Source organism: Moschus berezovskii, chromosome 24 (genome assembly GCF_049115385.1).
Source record: "Moschus berezovskii isolate FMDL1 chromosome 24, NW_MosBer_1.0, whole genome shotgun sequence".
In the NCBI taxonomy this organism is placed as follows: Eukaryota; Metazoa; Chordata; class Mammalia; order Artiodactyla; family Moschidae; genus Moschus; species Moschus berezovskii.
Genome location: NC_142483.1, coordinates 44,464,058 through 44,481,284, shown reverse-complemented (window position 1 = coordinate 44,481,284; position 17,227 = coordinate 44,464,058). Strand labels below are relative to the sequence as shown.

General features: G+C 51.2%; 2 protein-coding genes across 4 annotated transcripts; one reads left to right on the top strand and one right to left on the bottom strand.

Annotated features, from left to right (window-relative positions):
• The first annotated feature begins 309 nt into the window (after positions 1-309).
• On the top strand, positions 310-11,330 carry CAMK1 (calcium/calmodulin dependent protein kinase I). 2 transcript variants are annotated; one of them, XM_055414413.2, is made up of 12 exons: positions 310-461; positions 2,751-2,865; positions 5,148-5,279; positions 6,503-6,577; positions 6,687-6,825; positions 7,633-7,759; positions 7,853-7,928; positions 8,617-8,729; positions 9,277-9,355; positions 9,452-9,539; positions 10,823-10,940; positions 11,048-11,330. In XM_055414413.2, the coding sequence occupies exons 2-12, from the start codon at positions 2,783-2,785 to the stop codon at positions 11,128-11,130; spliced, it is 1,113 nt and encodes a 370-aa protein (XP_055270388.1). In that variant the 5' UTR covers positions 310-461; positions 2,751-2,782; the 3' UTR covers positions 11,131-11,330. The 2 variants fall into 2 exon arrangements, with proteins under 2 accessions (XP_055270388.1, XP_055270389.1); XM_055414414.2 differs by lacking the exons at positions 310-461; positions 2,751-2,865 and adding an exon at positions 2,962-3,233.
• OGG1 (8-oxoguanine DNA glycosylase) lies at positions 11,266-16,774 on the bottom strand. Of its 2 annotated transcripts, none has more exons than XM_088831593.1 (7): positions 16,333-16,774; positions 15,778-16,025; positions 15,049-15,228; positions 13,196-13,377; positions 12,038-12,188; positions 11,827-11,876; positions 11,266-11,641 (listed from the first exon to the last, which is right to left on the bottom strand). In XM_088831593.1, the coding sequence occupies exons 1-7, from the start codon at positions 16,467-16,469 to the stop codon at positions 11,510-11,512; spliced, it is 1,080 nt and encodes a 359-aa protein (XP_088687719.1). In that variant the 5' UTR covers positions 16,470-16,774; the 3' UTR covers positions 11,266-11,509. The 2 variants fall into 2 exon arrangements, with proteins under 2 accessions (XP_088687719.1, XP_055270387.2); XM_055414412.2 differs by having other exon boundaries at positions 11,266-11,599.
• Between the last annotated feature and the right edge of the window lie 453 nt (positions 16,775-17,227).

Here is a 17,227-nt window from a genome sequence, read left to right as displayed (position 1 = left end):
GAAACTTCTAGAGACAAGGTGAAAACGGTCAGCTTCCGGCATCAGACAGACTTGGGTTCGAATTCAACTCTGCTTCTGACCAACTGCTGATTCTGAACCCTTCATCTCTCTATGCCTCAGTGGTTCCTTTTGCGAAACGGGGGCCCCGCCGGGAGACGAAAGATAGAACGAGTCCAGTGCATGCTCTGAGTGAACTGAGGGGCTTCCTCCGCGCACCCCGCCCCGGGCGCCCCTTCCCCAGCCCCGGAGCGGGGCCTCACCTCCCCAGTCTCTCCGCCGCAGGCTCCTCCTCCACTGACATCAGAGCCGCAGGCGGGCGGAGGGAGCCAGCGGAGCCCGAACCGAGCCCCAGCGAGAGAGCGGGCTGGCGGGCCAGGAGCGCAGCAGCGGCGGCCGGCGGCCGGAGCTCGGCCCCAGCCAAGTCGGGCCTCCCAGCCAGCCCCGCGGCGGGGCAGCCGCAGGTACCGCCCGGGAGCCTCCTCGCCCACGACCCTGGGCGCCGGAGGGCGGCGGGACCCCCCATCCGCTGGGTACCGTCTCCCAAAGATGGGAGGGGGTGCCTGGGCTTGCTGGACTCTACTTGGGCAGGGTAGGGCCTTTCTCCCCCAGCTCTGCCCCAGGTCCAGCAGATGCCAGGTGGCCAGTGGGAAACTGAGCGGGTAAAAGAGGAAGGTGAGGTGGGATGTGTGTGTATTGTGTCTGCCTTCAGCTGGGCCTGAGTGTGGAAGGACTGGGCATTTGGAGGTATAGATGTGTGGCGGCCGTATTGGGGTGTGCGAATGTCTTAGCACAGGCAAGTGGATCAAATGTGAAGTTGCAGGCATGTTGGTGTGTAAGGGTATCCGTCTGGGTGGGGATGTCTGGGAATCCGTGTTTTTGTTGTAGACTGTATCCAAGTGTTGTGTGTACTGGGGTCTGGCTCAAAGGGTAGTAAAGTCAGAGTTGGGGGGTATATAGTTGTGTCCTGAAGATGTTCGGAGTTAGATATATAAGGATTTGGAGTTGAAGAGCTTCTAGGGTGTTTAGGAGGGCTTCTGTGGTGGCTTAGTGGTAAAGAATTCACCTGCCAAGTAGGAGACACAGGATCAATCCCTGGGTGGGAAAGAGCCCCTGGAGAAGGAAATGGCAACCCATTCAAGTATTCTTGGCTGGGAAATCCCATGGAGAGAGGAGACTGGTGGGCTACAGTCCATGGGGTCACAAGAGTCAGACATGATTTGAGCCACTGAACAGGGTGTTCAGGAGCTGCAGGGTGACAGGTGTGAGGAATCCAGGATGTCTGTATACAGGTGAGGTAGGTATGTGTGTGTGTATCTGTTCTGTCTGGGTGTCATCTTGTCCTGGTGTGTGTGGATGTGTTTTGGGGTTTGGGAGAGATGTCTGGGTATGAGGGTGTCTGGGGGGTGAGTTGATGTGGGCTGATGTCTGGGTGTACATGTGTGATCAGAGACTCATCTGGAGATGGAGTGTGCGGATCTAGGGGCAGGCGTCTGGTTTCAGGGTTGTGGGTGGGTCTTGGTGCAGGGATATGTGTGTACCTGTGAGTTTGTTTCTTTTTTTTGCCAGGCCTCCAGATGGATTTTAAAATTCTGCCCACTGGAGCTTACCATCAAGTCTCTTTTCCTAGAAGTTTCTGCCCCTGGGATGGGTGGTCATGTCCCCCAGGAACAAAGTCCCATCCAAAGAGTGGAATCTTACACCATGGGCTCTAGTTAGGGCACCTTCCCCTCTTTTTCCAGCAGAAGAAACAGAGAAGGAAAGTGCCCTCCCTGAGGTCACACAGCACAGTGGGCTGTGTTTTGACCTCCCTTTCTGTGGGCTTATGATGGGATTGAGAGGCTGTGTTTTCTGGATGGGTCCTAGTCTGGTTGCAGTGCTCTCCAAGGCCTTTGCTTTCAGTGAGCTTAGCTGGGGCCTCATTGGGCAGCTATCCATCTCCAACCAGATCCTATCCATCTCCAACCAAATCCGATCCATCTCCAACTTCAGCTCCCATTCTCCATCTGATAACTGGGGAGAGAGTGCTCACCCGCTACTGCTGGTTGCGACAGAGGGCTCAACAGAGTAAAAGTATAGACTGGATCAGGGTGAGATGAAGTCAGTAGGGGAAAGGTTGCGGGGGACCCTTTCTCAGGCTGCTGGGACCCAGATGGGGAGTCAGGACTGAGAGGGGTAACAGGAGGCCTGGGCAGCTCCAGCTGTGCCTGCTGTTGCTGTGGTAACAGTGCAGAAGGAGCTATTTAAAAACTGGCTGAGATATTGCTGGAAGCCCAGGCTGCCGGAAACCTGATTTCCGAGAGGCTTGGCAAGGGAGGAGGAGGAGGGAGAGGAGACACCCCAGCGATTCCCAGGGTGGGGCAGCGACATCGCTGGTTCTGGGGACAGGGGCATCTTCCGGGGCTGTGTGTTTCTACAAATTTTTCTGGGGTCTTCTTTGCTGTCCTCCTAGAGTTCAGTGTCCCCTCGCGTGTTTGGATTTAGAGAGGGAGAAATTGGGAGGTGAGCTGAATGAATGAATGAGTGACTTTATTGAATAAAGAATGTTGCTGCCACCTGAAGGATTTTCCTCTAGGCTTAAGGACATAATGAATGGATGTTGCTGAATGAACAAATGGCCTGTGAATGAATGTTGGATGATTTTGTCAAATGAATGAATCAAGGATGAATAAATGCGTGCTCAATGGGGCCCTCACTAAGTTCCCACAAGGAAGTCTGAACCCTGCTGAGTCTTCTTCCATTCCCTTTCCCAGGAGCCCTGGCTGTGCCCAGGGGGCAGTGGGCCATGCCAGGGGCAGTGGAAGGCCCCAGCTGGAAGCAGGCAGAGGACATTAGAGACATTTACGACTTCCGTGATGTTCTGGGAACGTGAGTCTCTGTAGCAGGAGAGAAGGGGGGCTGTCCCTGAGCTGGGGGGTAGGGTGGGGAAGGTCCTCACTCATGGGCCTGGCTGGTTGGGGAGGCTGGGTCCAGGGTGGTGCTTCCTCTGGCCAGTTGATCTCTGCTTCCTGTTTCCTACAGCCCAGGCCCTGTGGTGGCCTTGTATGGCCTGAGTGGCCTGGAGTTTTCACTTCTGGCTGACAGGGGTAGAACAGAGGCTGTTCTTGCTCTGGGCTCCTGTGACAAGAAGAAAGTAGGCGAGAATGAAGGAGCCAGTTTTTTAAACTGACTGCCAAGTACTGGGGGTTCTGGCCCAGGTTTTGGAACTGAAGCTGGGCATGGCTCTGTTCTCCATGGTGAGAATCCAGAAATAACTCAAACCTGATCTCTGCCCCTCAAGTTGATCCCAAACATGTGAGGGAGACAGACCCACGGAAAATGACAACCGGGTGTGTGCTGTGCTCTAGCTAAGTTCGTGAATGAGGACTTTGTTGAGCCCAGAGAGCAGTGGCTTCTGTGTGGGGAATAACTTTCTGGAGAAGGGGGCATTAGAGCTGGGGATTGAAGGATGGGTAGGAGAGTACTTGTCAGACAGGGAGAAGGCATTCCGGGCAGAAGGAATAGCATAAACAAAAGCTGAGAGGTATGTTATGTGTGGAAAGAGACAGAGTCTGGTGGAGCTTATAATCAGAGGCTGGGGGGAAGAGTGGAAGACACTGAGGAAAGAGAGGAACAGGTGAGGTAAGGCCTCAAAGCCAATATAGAGGCTGGAATTAATCTCAAGAGCCACAGGATAACATTGAAGACTTTGTGGCAGATTTGCAATTCAGGATGGTCATTCTGGCCACAGTATAGAGGGGACACTAAAAAGGGACAAGACTGGAAGCCAGCAGTGAGGCTATCATAGTCAATAATTAGTCTGATGATTGAGTTTTCACCATGAGATGCTGTTCATTGACCAGGACTTATTATCCCAGGAAAAGCAAATAGTTCTAGAGAGCACTAGTCAACACTCATTCCTTGACCAGTGAACTTTAGTGAAAATGAATATGCTCCTTTCTAAGACTGTTCGAAAGCATTGCTTCTCAAACTTCAGTGAGCATACACATCACCTGTTGTTCAGTCTCTAAGTCATGTCCGATTCTTTGTGACCCTATGGACTGTATGTAGCCTGCCAGGCTCCCCTGTCTTCCACTATCTCCTGGAGTTTGCTCAAATTCACCTCCATTGAGTTGGTGATGTTGTCGAACCATCTCATCTTCAGCTGCCACCTTCTCCTTTTGCCTTCAATCCTTTCCCAGCATCAGGGTCTTTTCCAGTGAGTTGGCTCTTCGCAATCAGGTGGCCTAAGTATTGGACCTGGTTAAAATGCAGCTTCTGATTTCAGTAGGTCTAAGGTGGGGCCCGGGAGAAGACAATGGCAACCCACTCCAGTACTCTTGCCTGGAAAATCCCATGGGCGGAGGAGCCTGGTAGGCTGCAGTCCATGGGGTCGCTAAGAGTCGGACATGACTGAGCGACTTCACTTTCACTTTTCACTTTCATGCATTGGAGAAGGAAATGGCAACCCACTCCAGTGTTCTTGCCTGGAGAATCCCATGGATGGGGGAGCCTGGTAGGCTGCCGTCTATGGGGTCACACAGAGTCAGACACGACTGAAGCAACTTAGCAGCAGCAGCAGCAGCAAGATGGGGCTGAATATTCCACAGTTCTGAAAAGCTACCAGGTGATGCTGATGTTCTTCATGGTTCTAAAGGGTGTTAAATAAGCCATGACTCAAATTGGCTTTTGCAGAAAAAGGAATGAATCAGTCATGCACATAATCAAAAAGCTTAGGGGGTAAACTTCAGGTATGGGATGCAGGGACTCACATGATATTATTAGGAAACTGTCTTTGATTGTTTCTCAGCTCTGATTTCCTTTGTGTTGGCTTTATTCTCAAGCAGGCTCTCCCCAAGTGGTGGCAAAAATGACCACCATTAGCTCCAGGCTTACATCCTACCAACTTAGCAGGAGAGAACACCTCATTCTCAAAGTGCCAGTAACCTGGCTTACATCACAGGACCCAGTTACTGTGGCCAGGGGATAGACAACTCTGATTGACTAGGCTGGGGCACCTCTGGCCCCAGATAGGTCAGTGGGTGATAGAGGGAGGCTCATTCCACCTCCTTGTCCTGGGGATGGTCACGTAACCCATAGGGGGATGGAGGAGAGGCTGGAGGGAAGCTGAGGTTCTGGTTCTCCATCTCATGAATCCCCTCTCCCTGCAGAGGAGCCTTCTCTGAGGTCATCCTGGCAGAAGATAAAAGGACTCAGAAGCTGGTGGCCATCAAATGTATCGCCAAGAAGGCTCTGGAGGGCAAGGAGGGCAGCATGGAGAACGAGATTGCTGTCCTACACAAGTGCGTGGAGCAGATTCTGTCCCTGCCCTGGGTCAACCCTGCCTTGACCCGTCCCACTCCCCTCCTCTCTCTGCTTTGGGCAAATCACCTAACCTCCCTGAGCCTCAAACTGCTCATTTGTAAATGGGGGTAATTATCTCCACTTGGTAGGATGTGGGGAGCATTAGAGGGTCCTTTACTTCAAGTGCCTGCACGAGAACAAACATGACAGATGGGATTAATATGCCACTGCTTCTTTACAGTGGTTTAATGTCATCATATCTAAAGGTCAATCCTTGAACATGTCTTGAACCCATGTATCTCTGCTGATGCTATCTCTAGACCTACCTCAAGTTGCCCCACGTATTACACCACCTCACAAGTTTAAAAACATCCATCTGCTGATGCCCTGACAACAACCAGATGGTCTCTGAACTGTTCATGCTGATGGGAAACCTGCTGGTCTCACTGGAAAGCTCATATAGAATCTCCACTTCCAGCCTCCCACCTGAGCTTTCCCACCACCCTGAGCAGGGACGAGATGATCATTTTTACCACTGGGTCGGGAAGACTGAGGCCCAGAGAGGACAAAGGACTTGCCTAAGGTCACACAGCAAGTCTGTGGCAGAGCCAAGCCTTCCATCAAACTCACTTGCAATCACTGGTTCATTTCTAGAGTGTTTACTGTGTGCCAGGCACTGTGCCAAGATTCTTCCCTGCATTTCTTCACATGATCCTCACCTCAATACTTGGGAGGGAAGTACTATCACTGGCTTCATATTACAGATTAAAAAAACTGAGGCCTGGAGAGGTTATACTCAATTCAATGAATATTAGTGAGCACTCAGTCTACACCAGGTGTGAAGGAACAGTGGTCAGCAAGATAAAGCTGCTGGTCTTGTAGAGATGATATGCTGGTGGGAGAGGCTGGCAAATTGATAAACCCAGACAAGTGTTAAAATCCTCTAGTAGTCAGCACTGTGAGGTGAGAAGACTTGCCCTCAACAGCACGTGGCAGAGGCAGATGAGGACTCAGGTCTGTGTGATGCCGGAGCCCAGTGTTAACCTCCATGCTCGGCTGCCTCCCGTGACACTATAACACATCATGGTAAAGCAGCTTTTCCCTTTGGGACCCAGATCTTTGGCTCATCCTGCCCAGGTCTGCAGGCGGTGGTTCCTTAAGATGAGGGGAGGGAGATGGCTGAACTGTCCTCGGCTCCGAACCACTTCATTTCTCCTTTCAGGATCAAGCACCCCAACATTGTAGCTCTGGATGACATCTACGAGAGTGGGGGACACCTCTATCTCATCATGCAGCTGTGAGTGGCCCTGTGTCAACCCCTTTCTCATACCCGTCCCTGCTGCCCCCTCCCTGGTCTCTCTGCATCCACTGCTCTCTTGGCCAGACTGCCCTGTCCCTGGCTGCAGGGTGTCAGGCGGTGAGCTATTTGACCGAATTGTGGAAAAAGGCTTCTACACGGAGCGGGATGCCAGCCGCCTCATCTTCCAGGTGCTGGATGCTGTCAAGTACCTGCATGACCTGGGCATCGTACACCGAGACCTCAAGGTGGGTGTGAGGATGTGTGGGAAGCTAGGACACCCAAGGGTGGGGCCTCCGCAAACTCCCCCCTGTGACCTTGGGTACCTCTCACCCCCTTGCTGAGCCTTGCCTTTCTGTCTGACCTCATAAGCCCTAAACTGCTTCCTCCCCATTCCAGTTCTGACACTCAAATGAACACAAAAGTGATTATCCCAGTAACATCTTAGGTTTTTTCTGATAAATAAATATCATCCAAGAAAACTTGGATGATAGCAAAACACAAAGAAGAAAGCCAGAACTCCCCAAAGCCCTACACCTCAGAGATGATGATGAGGTGCATGTTTGGTTGCACGTCACACTCTGCTCTAGGAGGAGCTCACTGAGGTGAAATAGAGCTGACTTTGATTCTGGCCTCGCGACTCCCTAACTATAGATCCCTAACTGCAAGTCACTTTGCCTCTCAAGGCATCCGTGTACTCATCTGTAAAGAGGAACTATTCACAGTGGCCTGGCAGGGATGTGGTAAGGATGAACTGAAATGAAGCACAGCACAGGATCTGGCACACAGTAGGTGCTCAAAAATTCTTCAGGGCTTCACAATACACACCTGAGGTTTATAGGAGATCCCCCCCAATACCCCCGAAGTCCTTGTTCTTTTTGGAACTTCTAACTTCCTTGAGAACTTCCTTGAGCTTCTTGTGCCTCCAACCAAGATGGCAGCTGTAAAACTACAGTGGCTTTTGGGGGGGCTCATTGGGGTGTCTGCGGAGGCAGAAGCTTCTGCTAGCCTCTGGCCATTTCCAACTCTCCTTTCCCTCTCTCCCACCCTCCAAGCCAGAGAATCTGCTGTACTACAGCCTGGATGAAGACTCTAAGATCATGATCTCTGACTTTGGCCTCTCCAAGATGGAAGACCCTAGCAGTGTGCTCTCCACAGCCTGCGGAACCCCAGGATACGTGGGTGCGGAGGGCCCTGATCTGGGGCTGTGGGCAGGGAAGAAGCGGGAGCTGCAGGGCAAAGATGTGTCAACACCATGTCCCCTTCCCGCCACAGCCCCTGAAGTGCTGGCCCAGAAGCCCTATAGCAAGGCCGTGGATTGCTGGTCCATTGGGGTCATCGCCTATATCCTGTGAGTGGGGGCCTGGCTGTTACGGATGTGACTCCGGACTTCTCCTCTCCCCTACTTTGCTCTCTTCTTCCTTTGTGCCATTTTGTCCTTCCTGCCATCCATATTTATCTCTACCAGTTAATGAGTGTATTATTTCAGTCAATAGAGACTATGTTTCTGGCCACTGTGGCCAAGCACTGGGGATTTAGCAGAGAACAAAAACGACAAAGTGCTTGCCCTTGGGGAGCAGACATGCTAGTAGCAGGGAAGACAGAAAATAAACAAGTAAATAAATGTGTAAAATAATGGCAGGTGGTAAAACATGCATGAATAAAAATCAAGCAGGGTAGGGAGATGGGATGGATGCTCTTTTAGATAAGGAGGTCAGGAGCCTCTCTGAGGAGGTGTCATGAGTGGCATCCAGAATGAAGTGAGGGAGCCAGACATTCAATGTGTTCGGGGAGAGTGGCTTAGAGAGAGCACAGAGCAAGTGCAAAGACTCTGAGGAAGGATAGATGAAGGCACAATACGGAATAGAAAGCCAGTGGAGTCGGACAGGCGTGAGCAGAGAGCTATATTTCCCCACTGTGTAGAAGGGGAACTCCTTCCTGGGGGTCCTGACTGAACCTCAACATTGCACCAAAGCTCCATCTGGGAGCCAGTGTGTACACTGATGGTGGAAATAAGAATTGAGTTTCTCTCTGCCCAGGCTCTGTGGTTATCCTCCCTTCTATGACGAGAACGATGCCAAACTCTTTGAACAGATTTTGAAGGCCGAGTACGAGTTTGACTCTCCTTACTGGGATGACATCTCTGACTCTGGTATTTGGGGCTTTGCTTTCTTCCCCTGATCCTACCTCCAGTCCCTGCTTCATCTGCTTGGGTGGGGGAGGGGTTGGAGAGTGGGGATGGGGGAAGTTCTCCTCAATTCACCAGATTCCCCAGCCCCAGATTAAGCACTATCTTTAAGACCTGACACCTCACGCTGGGTGATTTTCTCTGCCTGGCCCCTTGTCAGACATAATATTTTTCACACTACCTCCCCACACTGACTTCCTAGTACCTAAAACAACACCATTAATGTTTTCATCTGTCCTTTTGTGCCTCCAGTTAGGCAGCAAAGCTGTGCAGGCATTATCAATCATTTACACGTCAGTGTGAATTTTCTCTAAGGACAAGTTATTCTTAAGGGAGAAAGCTGGAGAGCTGGTTTGGGTCGGGGGGCTTAAGAGAAAGAGTACAGGTGGGGTGGGGCAGTGCATGGACAGATCTGGCTTTGATGCCAGGCCAGACCTGAGGGGGTGGGTTCTATCTTGGGGGTGTTCTCAGGCACCGCCATGCTGTCTTTGCTTTTGTCTGGGGGGCTCAGCCAAAGACTTCATCCGGCACTTGATGGAGAAGGATCCAGAGAAGAGGTTCACCTGTGAGCAGGCCTTGCAGCACCCCTGGTGAGAGCTCACACAAGCCTCTGGCTAGGATTGGGTCTGGGGCCCCTAGGCCTGCCTCTCCCTTCACCGACAGCCCTCTCTACACGCCTATCCTAGGATTGCAGGAGATACTGCCCTAGATAAAAATATTCACCAGTCGGTGAGCGAGCAGATCAAGAAGAACTTTGCCAAAAGCAAGTGGAAGGTGAGCCCACGACCCCCATCTAGCCTCCAGCTCACACCAAATGGGGCACACAGTAGATGCTCAGGGATGCTTGCTGAAGGGTCTCATTCATTCATGCAGTGAATGAATTTATTCATTCCGGTGATGGTCCCTGATCTTCAAGACTAGAGGGAGAACGGTGTCTGCTTCTCAAGGAGACACAATCCAAGTTATGGGGTCCTGGAAGGGGCCTAAAGTGGCCATGGCCTGACAGACTGGTCAGGCCTGAGAGCCGAGGAGGAATTAGCCTAGCACAGCAGAATAAGGTCTGAGGCAGAGGGAACCAGAGTGCAGAGGGCTAGGAGAAGAGAGTACAGCCATTTGGGCAGTGCAAGTGCTAAGCCTGGCGGGACTGGAGGGGCTGCAGGCAGGAAACCAGGCTGAAGACAGGTCGGGGCCAGGCTGCCTGGGCACTCGGGACCCACAGTAGAGCGCTGATTTGATGCTGAGGAGCTCCAGAAGGATTTTCAGCTGAAACTTGACCTTTACAAGAGGCTCTCCAGATGCTGAAAGGCAGAGTGAAGGCTGGGAGGCCCTTTAGGAGACTGTGGCAGAGATGCGGTCAGGAGACAGTGAGGGCTTGAATCAGAGCAGTGACAGTGGGAACAGAACACTGGACCAGGAGTTGTTTGGGAGGCAGAATTGACAAGAAGTGATGTTAGAATGGATACTGGAAGAGAGAGGAGATGTCCAGGGCTTGCCCAAGATTTTGGTTGGGGACAAGGTGGATGATGGTACCATCACTTAGATGGAGATCCTGGGGCCAGAAACTTGTCTTTGGGGAGATTTTTATTTAGGACATTGTAAATTCGAGGGACATTTCAGTGGACAGGTTGAATAGAGAATGATACACACACCTGCGCAAGTCATTTAACCTCTCTGTGCCTGTTTTCCTCCTTTGACAATGCTGACACTAACAGTGCCCACCTCAAAGACTTTCAGGAAGATTAAATGATCTATTATGATAAGTGTTTAGAACAATACCTGACACACAATGCTATACAAAGTGTTTACTATTATGTGAATATGAATTATATGAAAAACTATACATGTCTACATATATTTTATACATGTGTGTGTATGTAACTATATAATATGACTGAATATAATTTAATGAAGTCTTGTAGAGGTTTCAGGGGGTTTTGGGGATCAACCAATATCACTTGAATGAAAATAACAGAACTGCTATTAAGAATTCTACCGCCAGACCCTGCCCCACGATCTCCTACTCTCTCAGAAGTCCCTTCTTCTGCCTTTCTCCACAGCAAGCCTTCAATGCCACTGCCGTGGTGCGGCACATGAGGAAGCTGCAGCTGGGCACCAGCCAGGAGGGGCAGGGACAGACAGCGAGTCGTGGGGAGCTCCTGGTGCCAGCAGCCGGGGGTGAGAACCAGGTTCTGTGCAAGGGCGTGGAAGGTCCGTGGAGAGCGGCCCAGGCTGGAGTAGGGGGTCTGCTCCTGTGGTCAGCTCTGCTCTCTCTTCCCATGTAGGGCCGGTGGGTGGCTGTTGCTGTCACGACTGCTGTGTGGAGCCCAGCCCGGAACTGTCCCCCTCTCTGCACCCCCAGCTCTAGGGGCCTGGATCCAGGGTCAGGATCTGCTATGCAGGAAGGGTTGGGGATGGCCTGCTCTCCCTCCCTCCCTGAACTGGGGAGGTACCCTGCCCCACCCCCTCCACACGCCTTTCCATATCACCCCTCCACTGCATTTTCCATACAAATATTTCTATTTTATTGTTCCTTCTTATAATAAAGGGAAGAGATTAAAACCACAAGCAGCTGTCTCCTCAGACAACCTATACCCCACATGGTTGTGCAAACTGCTTGACTTGAGGGTGCCTGGCCCCTGAGGTAGTTGCAGGAAGTCCCCTTTCCGACATGAGACTGGATGGGGGAGAGTAGGAGGGAGCAGTAGGGAGGGGTGTTTGGGGAATCCCTTTCTCCGTGCCCCCACCTAGCCTTCTGGCCCTGCGCACCTCTTTCTGCGCTTTGCTGGTGGCTCCTGAGCTCGGTGGAGTTGGCGCAAGTCAGCACTGAACAGCACCTGGGGCAAGAGGGGTGGGAGTCTGAGTGGGGAGAGGGTACACTGTGGTCAGGACTGGGGGGGCAGTGTGGGGAGCTGGAAGGGTTCATGGGTGGCAGAGCCGGGGTGGATAGAGTCCTTTAGGCTCAACTGGGACAGCAATGGAGGTAGAAGAAAATAGGTCAGGGCCAGGGAGAAGTCCTAGGGGGGTTGGGCTGGAGATGGAAGGGAAGCCTAGGTACACTCACTGCTTGGGCCCAGCCAGCATACGGTCCCCACAGGTTCCGGAAAAAGTTACCTAAACCAAGAAAAAAAAAATTACCTAAACCAGAAGTGGTGAGGTGAAGTTAAATGGCCCCTTGTGCTCCCTATCCACAAGGGTGGGGTTTTAGGGAGAGGTGTATTTCTACCACCTCAGCCCACACATTCCAGCCCTGACATCCCACTCTCTCTCCTTACCCAGCTCTTTGTTGGCCTGGGGGCTCGGGCCCTTGGTCTGGCTGGTGGTGGGGTGCCAGCTATAGTCACGTTGGGCAATCTGCCACACGTGGACGTCCACGGGCACGGCCTGGGGTTTGTCTAGCGCCATCAGGCAGATGCAGTCGGCCACCTTTGACACAGAGAGTAAGCCACAGAGGAATGGCAGGGTCCAGTCAGCAACCCGCTTCTAGTCCCAAAGCCAGATGCTTCCTTCTCCACTCTGAGGACACTCTTAACTGTATTTTCTATTAATAATTTAAAAAACAGCTGTGACGAGAGTGCTACTGGGGAAAGATCTTATGTGTGCCAGTTTCATCATAACCTGAAAAGAAGGTTTATTGTAGACAAGGAAACAGGTCCTGAAAGGTGAAGTGATTTGGATGAAATTACACAGATAGGGAGACTCAGAACCAAGATTTAATGTTAGGCTGGAGTTCAGAGCCCATTAAAAAGAGTAAATAAAAATTCATTTTTAAAGTACAGAGAGATATAAAAAAGAAAACAAATACCAAATTCCCAATCATCTTTCTGATACCTAACCGTTCTTGATATTAAATAAGAAGGTCTATTATTCTTTAATAAAAAAATAAATTCTGTAGAGCAATTATCCTTTAATAAAAATTTTTTTAAAGTTCTGTAAGTACATATAATTTTAAGGGAAGAGCAAAATGAAAAGTGGAAGGCTTCCCTGGTGATCCAGTGGTTAAGACTCTGAGCTCCCAATGCAGGGGGAATGGGTTCAATCCCTGGTCAGGAAACTAAGATCTTGCATGTCACACGGTATGGTGTTTAAAAAAAAAAAAGTTGGAAACATCTTATTTGTCTTCCCAAAGGTAACCACTATTGAGTTTCCTATGATTCCTTCCAGAAATTTCTGCACACATACAGCAATGTATGTATGTACCTGAACAAATGGTTTTTCTAAAAATGCATTCAAAGAGCAATGTCTTTTATACCCTTTCTGGATTCTACATTTTCTCTAAGAAAACATCTGCTGGTATCCTTTCTCCCTCCCACTCTGCCTCCAGAAGCCAAGCCCACACCCAGCTCTCAGGACTGCCTTGTCTCCTCCTCTGCTACTCTCTGCATGGGTAGTGAGAGTAGCTTCTACCTGTCCCCCTCAACCCCGGGCCTCACCTTGGTGCCTACTCCAGGCAGGGTGCAGAGGGCCTTGTGAGCCTCCTCATAGGGGGCCTTGCGCAGCTGCTGCAGCCAGGGAAGTCCACCCCGTTCTTCCAGGATGGCTCGGGCACTGGCACTCACAAAGCGGGCACGGTACCCCAGGCCCAGATTCCTTAGCTGAGCTTCCACCTCTGGCCCTGTGGGGGAGTGAGGAGGAGAACAGCGGTCAGACATTCTCAAATCCTTCCTGTCATCAGGCTAGTGTGTGAGCCCTGCAAACGACACGTATGCTTTTCCTAAGTACCCTTCTCCGACACTGCCATCCTCTGGGAGACCCCAGGACACCTGCACATAGAAAGGAAAGGGTTAAGCCTGGGTTCTGCCCCTCTACAAATGTTTTCTGAGCACCATGTGCTGTGTACTGGAGCAGGGATTGAGAAGGACTTGCTGTCGTGGAGGAGCTACTCAGTTGAGTTCTTTAACCTTTCCAAAGGGTGTGAATTCATGAATTCACATTCATGATCTAAAATAACACATAGGGCTTCCCTGGTAGTCTACTGGTTGAGAGTCTACCTGCCAATGCAGGGCACATGGGTTCGATCCCTGGTCCTGAAAGGTCCCAAATGCCTCAGAGCAACTAAACCTGTGTGCCAAACTACTGAGCCTGTGCTCGAGAGCTGCAGCTACTGAAGCCCACGAGTCCTAGAGCCTGTGCTCCACAATAAGAGAAGGCACCGCAATGAGAAGCCCAACTACCCCAGTGAAGAGTAGGCCCTGCTTGCCAGAACTAGAGAAAGCCCATGCACAGCAATGAAGACCCAGAGCAGACAAATAATCTAAAAAATAAATAACAGTCATAGTAACAGTAGTAGCTTCTATTATCATGCTTTTCTCAAGGACCTTAATGACAATACTACTGTTCTTCCCACTTTACAGATGAAGAAAATGAGTGCTTAGAGGAGGTTAAGTAACTTGCTCAAGAAAGGGCATGACAGAGATGGGACTTTGCACTGAGGTCTAGGACAACAAGCTGGTGCTCTTAACCCACTGCACTGCACTACCTCATGACTGCCTTATTCATGCCTCAAACGCTTCTGGATAGAAACAGTCATTCCTATTCCACAAACAAGCTTGGAGAAGTGAATGAATTCCCAGAGGTATTATGACTACTGAGCTGGGAGCTGAGACCCAAGATGGGTTTTCTCCAGCAGGGGCTGTGTCTTTGCTGTGCAGGCACTAAGCTTGGTTCTCACATCTGCCAACTGATGTACTTGCCTCTGTAAAATACTTCCCTCACAGAGCTCCCACGAAGAACATGTGTGTTTTTGGATGCAGAATTGTTGGGTTCACAGCAGAGATAACAATTTGAATTTTCTGCTTACTTCCTATATGCCAAACACTATGCGAGGTGCCCTATGTGGAGTCCTTCACTCAACCCTCTTGAAACTCTGACAGACTGGAGCTATTGTTATCCCATTCAATAGATTAAAAACCTGAGGCACAGAGAGGTTACATAATGAGCTCAAGATCATATAGACAGAAGTCAAGTGCCAGAGCTGAAATTCAGGCCCAGGCAGGCTATCTCTAGAACATGTTTCTTAAGCCCAAACTACTCTACACTGTATACAGATGTCTTCTGATGAGCCACTGAACTCATGGGGGAAAAGCACACACCACTGAAGTGCTGACATTTCAGAGACAAGGAAGATGAGGTGTAACTGGGGCTGACCAGACCAGGCAGGGTGATTCTGGATGAGAGCAGTATTTAAAAAGGCAGGAAGCTTTGAGATGGAAGAAAGGCATCGGGGAGAACTCAACAGACCCTGAAAGCTGTTGTAAGGCCTGGAGGCAGGGACCCAGCTACTCACCAGCCAGGGCCTGCAAGCTGGGGAAGCCATGGTAGGTGACATCATCAAGCTGGATGAGCCGAGGTCCAAAGGTCTGGCAGAGCCGTTCCACCATGCCAGTGATGCGGGCAATGTTGTTGTTGGAGGAACAGATGAAGGAGAAAAGGCATTCGATGGGGTCCAGTTGCAGGAGTCGCACACCTGGGGACCAGAAAGGTAGGGAACTGAGAAATCACCTGCTGTTGCTAGTGACCTCTTCTTGCCCTCAGATCCTAGGCTCCAATGGGATCCTAGGGGAATGAGGGACAGCGTTCTTAAAGACAGTAACACTGGAGCTCTGGAGCGCTCATTCTTTGTAGCATCTTGTGAGGTCCGTGTTATCATCCCATTCCACAGACAAAGAATGCACAATGTAAGCACTATGAGGTTGGGGATTTGTTTCGTTCACTGTGGTATTTCCAGTCACATAGATGATGCTCTGTAACATTTACAGAATGAACGATGTCACCAGCCCCAGATTACACAGCCAGGATTTGGCTCAATATCTCTGTCACTCCACTATGGTGGTCAGCAGGACATTAATAATAGTAATAATAATTACTGTGTGTCAGGCACTATTCTGGCACTTTATATGTATTAGCTTCTTTAATCCTCATAAAATTCTGAGGTAGATATAATCCCCACTTTACAAATGGTGAAACCGAGTAACTTAACCAAATCACAAGCTCTGTACTCTGGCTCTGTACTCACCCTTGAATTTCTGAGCCACCTTTTGAAAGTGGGGGTCCACGGAACTCCAATGGTGATACAGTGGAGCAAGGCTGACATCCAGCTGGAAGTACTGTTGCACGGCCTTTAGCTCTTCCAGTGTGGGCCTGCCAACCCTGCCCTTGTCCCCTCGGTACACAGTGCAGTAAAGATGCTCCTCAGTCTGGGTCAGGGTCCATACCTGGTCGGCCAGCACGCCACTCCAGTGCGCAGGGCTTTGCTCCCTCCACCTGCGCCCCCAGGCATACGGCAGCCCTAGCACTCAATGCCCCTTTCTGCACCCTTTGGGGCCCTCCTATCCTATAACTGCTTCATAGACAAAACTGACTCACAAACTGCAAAACACAAGTGCTTTCTTTTACATCAATTATACTATGAAATCCTCGCAACAGCACCGCGCAGGCTTTTCCACCTTATAAAGGAGTTAACAGGGTCACCACTCGTGCTTCGGTCTCTTTTGTACCCTTCCTTCACCCTCAACGTTCCTTTGCACCCAGGGCCTGCGGTGCTGAGGAGCCAAGAACCAGGGTCACTCACCGGAAAGACTGTCCAGAAGCCAGAACCAGGTCCAGGCGCAGCTCAGAGCGTGGACAAGGGATGGAGGCCCATAGGGCCGGGAAGGAGGCTAGAGTGCGATGCCCCATGCTACCCGGCAGAAGGGAGACGACTGACATTTCGAGTCAGACCCCGCCCCGCGATGGTCCTGCCCACTCGGAAGGGGCTCTACCTGTCAAAAGACCTGGCCCCAAAGACCACGCCTCTCAAGGCCTCACCTACCAAATCCTAGCCTCTTAGTTTAAGGCCCGGAGTTCTATTTAATTTTTCCACTCCCCGCAGGCCCTGTTCTCTCAACGCTTCTTCCCTTTCACTCTGTCTCGACCCTCCCGCACTTCTTAGCCTTTGGGCACACAATCCAGTCCCTCAAGCTACCCGGACTTTGTGAAGCGCGCGCTAACGCGCTCTTCCGCTTTCTCTGGGGGCCGACCTCTCTCTCACCGGAAGGAGGGCTCAGGTCAGGCTAATTGGACCCAGAGGTAACCAATCCGCGGAGACTTAGGAGGCGCCAATGAGAATCGGGCGTGGCGGCGAATGGGCGGGCCTTTCTAGGCGCCGCAGCGGTTGGCGCGCGCCGGGCTCGCTGCCCGCCGTTGGCCTTTCCTCTGTGGGATTTGTCTGCACTCGGCACGCCAGCGCGTCCCATCCCCGCGCTCCGCGGCCAAGACGCACAGTGCGCCCTCAAGACACAGTCCTCACCGCCAGATTTCCTCAGAGCCCTGCGATTCCTCAGGGCCTGCCCGCCCGCAGAACAAAGTGCTATCCCCCGGCATCCTTAGGGCCTTTCTCAACGAGCCTCTTCGGGCTGATCCTCGCCTTCATCAGTCTGGCTACCCTGAATCCCCCTCACCGAGAATTGTGCCCGGATCGCAGCTCC

Bases quoted from the DNA above. Each gene is read 5' to 3' on its own strand.
- CAMK1 (XM_055414413.2), top strand. From the start codon at position 2,783: ATGCCAGGGGCAGTGGAAGGCCCCAGCTGGAAGCAGGCAGAGGACATT. The intron at 6,578-6,686 runs GTGAGTGGCCCT...CCCTGGCTGCAG, and splicing joins CTCTATCTCATCATGCAGCT to GGTGTCAGGCGGTGAGCTAT. The intron at 7,760-7,852 runs GTGCGGAGGGCC...TTCCCGCCACAG, and splicing joins CGGAACCCCAGGATACGTGG to CCCCTGAAGTGCTGGCCCAG.
- OGG1 (XM_088831593.1), bottom strand. From the start codon at position 16,469: ATGTCAGTCGTCTCCCTTCTGCCGGGTAGCATGGGGCATCGCACTCTA. The intron at 11,877-12,037 runs GTAAGGAGAGAG...TTCTTGGTTTAG, and splicing joins CCAGGCCAACAAAGAGCTGG to GTAACTTTTTCCGGAACCTG. The intron at 11,642-11,826 runs GTGAGTGTACCT...TCCTGACCACAG, and splicing joins ATGCTGGCTGGGCCCAAGCA to TGTACCCTCTCCCCACTCAG.